Raw genomic sequence first — 6,109 nt, forward strand, 5'->3', positions numbered from 1 at the left:
ATTAATTTTAACACAGCCACACATCATTTAAATTAAGATGTCATAGTGTCATGCTAATATCCAACCAACCAAATTCACAGGATCATAATTGTAATAACCCCAAAATCATATGTCATAATCAAATTTTTATATAACTTAGGGGTGTTTGGCTTAGCTTTTCAAACCTCAAAAATCATTTTTGAAAAGTTATAAAAAATCAGAATTTACTGACTTTTCCAAAAAATTCATTTTTCTTTCTTGTGTAAAAACTTAAAAGTCCTTTTAAAACTAGTGACTTTTTGCGGTATTTTGTTAGTAAAGTACTAATTCTTAAAATTAACACTGCATTTTATCTCGACATGGAACTACTTTAATCAGCATTTTGTCTCCGCATGAAGGAAATCCTTGGCAGTTAGGAGCAGGATGGAATATAGTGAGTGATGCTGACGATGCTGCAATATCTGATCAACGTTCCATTTTCAGTTCCACCTTCTTCTTCTTCGTCCTTCTTTATCACCGTAAGTTGCCTCTACCTGTATCCACTTCACCATGTGTGTTTCCCCCATTATTTATGCTTTTGTGTGTCACCAGATTAATCACTTCTTTTAATCCAGACGACTGTGTGGTTTGATTGAAGTTCCATGTATATGTTTGATCAATTCCCTGGAATTCGTGCTTGCTTTTGCAATACATCTAAAAACATCAATTTCCTCTCCCTCTTTCTGATTCCTTCTAATGGAGTTCCATCTTAATTTATCTAACTGGTGTTTTACTTCTTCGAGTGAAGTAAAGAGTCTTAGCGTTGACTTCAGAATTTACATAAGTATTAAAAACAGATGACTGTTAATCGTTCATATTCACGAGTGTAAATTTTCTTTCTTCCGAATTAGTTCACTTGTGTAAATTTCCTTTAAGTTAGGGTTTTTTGTTTAATCAACCTTGTTAATTTATCCTTTGCATTTGGTCTGAAAACTTCGTCTTCTCCTTATCGTTTTCATCTGTTTAGTGTTCTGAGTAAATGGATGGCTCCGAAGTTGGTGAAGTGAAGGAAGTTGCAGTCAATCTAGATGCCTTCACCGAGGGAGAATACGCTTCTCAGTCCAAAATATACAAAGAATTCGCAAGCTTGTCTACCATTGACAAAGCATGGACCTTCAAGTCTTCCAATGGTATACAAATTGCAACTTATTATACACGATAAAGTCAAAGGCGACTTCAATTTTACTTCTTATCGACTCAGTGCCTAAAATATTCTGCAGGTTTGGGGACACAAACTATGTTTTCACTTAGCCAACCAAATCTTTTATCAAACAAGAAGAAGAAACTTATGTTGTCAAGTTTCATCTCTGAAGATTCTAATGGCACTTTACATGTTCAATGGTCACCATTTCCAATTGAAATCACAGGTGCCTCTGTAATGGTTCCCTCTCCATCAGGGAAAAAGCTTCTTGTGATACGAAACCCTGAAAATGATTCCCCCTCTCAGTTTGAAATTTGGGGTAAATTTCAATTAGAGAAGGAGATTCTTGTTCCTCAATCTGTCCATGGTTCTGTGTATTCAGATGGATGGTAATTTTCTCTGCAACAATCTTTCAAAGTTGAAAAAAAAAAGTATAGATTATAGAATCATACCTTCTGATGAATCAGGTTTGAGGGAATTTCATGGAGCCCAGATGAAAGTCTCATTGCTTATGTGGCAGAGGAATCGGGTTTCCACAAACCAACATTTAACAATATGGGTTACAAAAAGGATGTGGGTCCCACTGATAAAGATTATAATAGCTGGAAAGGTCAAGGGGATTGGGAAGAAGACTGGGGTGAAGCCTATTCTGGAAAAAAACATCCTGCTTTGTTTGTGATTAATATTAACAGGTTAGACAATTTCCTATTTTTTCCATGGACATTCTATATGCAACAATAACATGGCATAAAAAGTTATTAACTTTTGCCATGTCATCATAGTCCAAATCATCATGTTACATTGCTATTTCTTACACTTTTCCCTAAAATTTATTATCTTTATTCTTTTTTGGTTTGTTATTACAGTGGAGAGGTTTGTTCTGTAGACATTGGGAGTTCATTAAGTGTAGGACAAGTTGTGTGGGGCCCACCAACAAAAGGGTCCCATCAATATCTGGTTTTTGTTGGGTGGCCTTTAAGCAATAGGAAATTTGGAATGAAGTATTGCACTAATAGACCTTGTGCCTTATATGCTGTAAAAGCTCCATTATTTGGATTAAAAATCAAAGAGAATGCTACAAATAATGTATCATTGATCAATTTAAGTGAAGCCACAAGTAGTGCTTTTCTTCCAAGATTCACGTAAGTGTGTGTGTGTGTGTGTATGCTTGAAAATTTACATAATTGGATCAATAACTTTATGTTTTTCACTTTTCAGTCCAGATGGAAAGTTTCTTGTGTTTTTATCTGCTAAAAGTGCTGTAGATTCTGGAGCACATAATGCTACAAACTCTCTTCATAAAATCGAATGGAATAGTGAAGGAGAACCACATCCTGCTAAGATCATTGATGTGGTGATTTGAGAACAAAATGATTTATTGATCTTGAAACATAAAATTTTATAAATTTCAAACTTACAAAGTACAAACATTCGATTTTTTTAGGTTCCTGTTGTGATGTGTCGTGAGGATGATTGTTTTCCTGGGATCTATTGTTTTGATATGATTAGTAAACCATGGCTTTCAGATGGATTTACAATGATATTTTCTTCCATTTGGGGAAGCAAAGAAGTCATACTTTCTGTAAATATGCTAAGGTATATTAAATATAATATAATCAATGGGGAGTTTTTTTTTTCAATTGCATTATATAGATTCTCTAATTGGCATTTCATTTCTTTATTTTCAGTGGGAAAGTTTCAAGAATCACTCCTATTGATTCAAATCATTCATGGAGTTTACTTTCACTTGATGGAAACAACATCCTTGCTTGTAATATATATATTAACCTAATCTTTTATATTGTTCCATTGAGAATTTTATACATTACATGATAATTCATGGATTATAAGAGAACAAAAAATTGTGGTGACATGTTTTCTTTTTCAAGTATGTAGCAGCTGTATAGATGTACCTCAGATCAAATATGGTAGTCTAACTAAAGACGAATCAAAAGACGCCACCTGGCATTGGTGGGATGTTTCAAGCCCAATATCTGAATGTCAAGAGAAAGTATGTTCATGTTCATGTTCATGTTCATCTTATGTCCTTTATGAAGTTCTTTTGGAAATTGATACAACAAGACGTATTTCTACCTATTAATATTTAAAAAAAAAAAACGTTTTTTTGTATGATATAAACAGGTCAAATCTTTACTTTCATCCCTTCAATTTGACATATTGAAGATACCCATCAAGAGTGTCTCCAACAATCTAACAAAAGGTATTAAGGAGGCTTTCACATAACTCTTGACTATTTACAAATTTGTCCCCATTTACTTTTTCATAAATAAATGAAACCTGAGAAACAGTCTTGTTTGATTTGCATTAAATCTAATTACAGATTATAACTTAATCTAATTTAGGAGCATGCAAACCTTTTGATGCTATATTTGTGTCCTCAAAATTAAAGCATGATCATACATGTGATCCATTAACTGTAATCCTTCATGGGGGCCCACAAGATGTTTCATTAACAAGCTTCTCAAAGTCATCTGCTTTTCTTGCTTCAATTGGCTTTAGCTTGTTAGTTGTGAATTACAGGCAAGTTGTTTCTTACATTTATTTGTTTATTATATAACATCTTACTTTCATTTTTTTAATTTTTTTTTTTTAATTTCTTGAGTCCTTTCTTTCTTGTTGGAAGCATTTCCTTAAACTATTATCAATGTTCTTACAGAGGTTCACTTGGATTTGGTGAGGAAGCATTGCAATCACTTCCAGGAAAAGTCGGATCACAGGTGCCTTTTCAACATCATTTTAGTAAAGGGCAAATTGGTCAATTCATATATAACTTTTTTTTTTAGATATGGTCCAAAAAGAAGTTTGTTGCATTTTTCATCCCCGTTTCACTGGTTCTTAACGTTTTTCTTTGGCATCTAATTTAGCAACCTGTTCGTTAACTTTATGAAAATGACCATTTTGCCCTTGTCTCTCCCATCACCACTTTATCTTAAAAAAAAAAATTGTTTTGTATGAAGGATGTAAACGATGTCCTTTCAGCTATAGATCATGTGATTGATATGAGGCTTGCAAATCCATTGAAAATAACTGTGGTTGGTTTGTCACATGGTGGTTTCTTAGCTTCACACTTGATTGGACAGGTATTAAAGTGGGCCCTTCTTGTATATATTGATTTGTTTATTATAAATTCAACCCAATTATAGGGGTTAATTAATCTCATAAATGACCTTATATTTTGTGGTTTTTCCAGATTAAACCTCAAAACTTTTTCATTTTTTTTGATCTGACCCTTTTAGTAATTCTTTTTTTCGAAAAAAGGTGTAAAATGTGAGGGTTTTTTCGGGAAAAACTAAAAAAGGTGAGGATTGATTCGGAAACATTTAGAAGGTTGAGTGATTTTACGGGAAAAGGGTTAATCTTAAATTTATTTTTTGCCTGAAAAAGACCTTGTATTTTTTCATTTTTTCTGAAAAAGCCCTCAACTTTGTATATATATATATTTTTTTTTCCGAAAAAACCCTCAACCTTCTAAAATCTAAATGCTTCCAAATAAACCCTCAACTTAAACCCTCACATTTTATAATTTTTTTGGCAAAAAATGACTAAAAGGGCCAAATCGGAAACAATGAAAAAAATACATGGTCTTTGTCAGGAAAAAAAAATAAATTTTTACAAAGTATAATGCTTTTAAAAGAAAAAGATTGTTGTAATAGCAAAAATGAAAGTAAGATACTGTAATAAAAAGTACATTGCTATTATTATACAGGCACCCGATAAATTTGTTGCAGCTTGTGTGAGGAACCCTGTGTGTAATCTTGCTTTAATGGTGGAAACATCAGATATTCCAGATTGGTGTTTTGTGGAATCATTTGGAAGCAAAGGGCTTTCTTTATATACTGAATCCCCTTCATCTCAACTCCTTTCTTTTTTTCATCAAAAGTCTCCTATTTCACATGTCTCAAAGGTATAACACATTTACATATTATATTACAACATTATTTGTCTTTTTCTCCATTGGTTTTATTTGATTTAATGTGCTTTTTTTTTTAAGGTGAAAACTCCTACACTATTCCTCTTAAGTGCTAAAGATATCCGTGTTCCAGTTACAAATGGATTGCAAGTGAGTATTATTATTGATCTTCATTTTATAAAATAGGGTTAAATCGCAAGAAATAACAACGTACATATTATATTAAAAGTGTTTTTTTTTTTTTAATTTCATTTTGTGGGTCCCATCCCATGGATACTAATTTGAAATGTTTAAATATGAAATGCAAAGTTTGCAAGGGCATTAAAGGAAAAAGGAGTTCCATTGAAAGTGATTGTTTTTCCTCAAGATATACATCCTATTAACAGGTAAATATTTTCTTCTAACTCTTCTATACTAAGGCTTAGATGCAAGAAATAGCTATGTATTTTGGAAAATCTTGTATTTATTTATTTATTTATTATTATATTTTTTGTATTTGTATTGCAGACCACAATCAGATTTTGAAAGCTTTGTTAACATTGGAGTTTGGTTCAAGAAGTATTGCATGTAACATGTTTCTTCATCTTAGATTTTATATAAATGACACTGATTACAACACTTTTGTATTAGTTCAGGGGCATGAGTGACACTTTTACAAAAGTTGGGTTACTTAATTAACATTATCCATTTTAATATCCTTACCAACTATAGAATATATTATTTTTTATTTGTTTGGAATTATGATAATTGGTTAAAAATAAACAATAACTATGCTAAATTTGTCATAGGGACTAAAAGTGAAAAAATCACCAAGCACTGAGAATGTGTAGCTAATTATAACAAGTTGTGACCCTTATTTGCAAAGTAAGGAAGAAAGAAGGGTAGAAGAGCAAATATAGAAAGAGGAAAGGGTAGCAGAGCGATTTCTAAAAAATGTCATCACAGTAATAAATCACAGTAATAAGAGTAAATTGCAAATTTGGTTTTTGTGGTTTGTCAAAAAAATATGGATGACGTGG

The 6,109-nt window shown here is 32.1% G+C and overlaps 1 protein-coding gene across 2 annotated transcripts; it reads left to right on the top strand.

The window, feature by feature from the left end:
• Nucleotides 1-333: 333 nt before the first annotated feature.
• On the top strand, nt 334-5,785 carry LOC111910043 (acylamino-acid-releasing enzyme). Of its 2 annotated transcripts, none has more exons than XM_023905838.3 (17): nt 334-497; nt 986-1,148; nt 1,239-1,548; nt 1,627-1,851; nt 2,026-2,301; nt 2,378-2,510; nt 2,604-2,755; nt 2,848-2,930; nt 3,049-3,170; nt 3,302-3,380; nt 3,523-3,700; nt 3,837-3,897; nt 4,138-4,260; nt 4,887-5,084; nt 5,172-5,240; nt 5,400-5,476; nt 5,598-5,785. In XM_023905838.3, the coding sequence occupies exons 2-17, from the start codon at nt 998-1,000 to the stop codon at nt 5,659-5,661; spliced, it is 2,301 nt and encodes a 766-aa protein (XP_023761606.1). In that variant the 5' UTR covers nt 334-497; nt 986-997; the 3' UTR covers nt 5,662-5,785. The 2 variants fall into 2 exon arrangements, with proteins under 2 accessions (XP_023761606.1, XP_023761603.1); XM_023905835.2 differs by having other exon boundaries at nt 335-497; nt 2,378-2,513.
• The last annotated feature ends 324 nt before the right edge of the window (nt 5,786-6,109 follow it).

Source organism: Lactuca sativa, chromosome 5 (genome assembly GCF_002870075.4).
Source record: "Lactuca sativa cultivar Salinas chromosome 5, Lsat_Salinas_v11, whole genome shotgun sequence".
In the NCBI taxonomy this organism is placed as follows: Eukaryota; Viridiplantae; Streptophyta; class Magnoliopsida; order Asterales; family Asteraceae; genus Lactuca; species Lactuca sativa.

Bases quoted from the DNA above. Each gene is read 5' to 3' on its own strand.
- LOC111910043 (XM_023905835.2), top strand. From the start codon at position 998: ATGGATGGCTCCGAAGTTGGTGAAGTGAAGGAAGTTGCAGTCAATCTA. The intron at 1,549-1,626 runs GTAATTTTCTCT...CTGATGAATCAG, and splicing joins TCTGTGTATTCAGATGGATG to GTTTGAGGGAATTTCATGGA. The intron at 5,241-5,399 runs GTGAGTATTATT...TGAAATGCAAAG, and splicing joins CAGTTACAAATGGATTGCAA to TTTGCAAGGGCATTAAAGGA.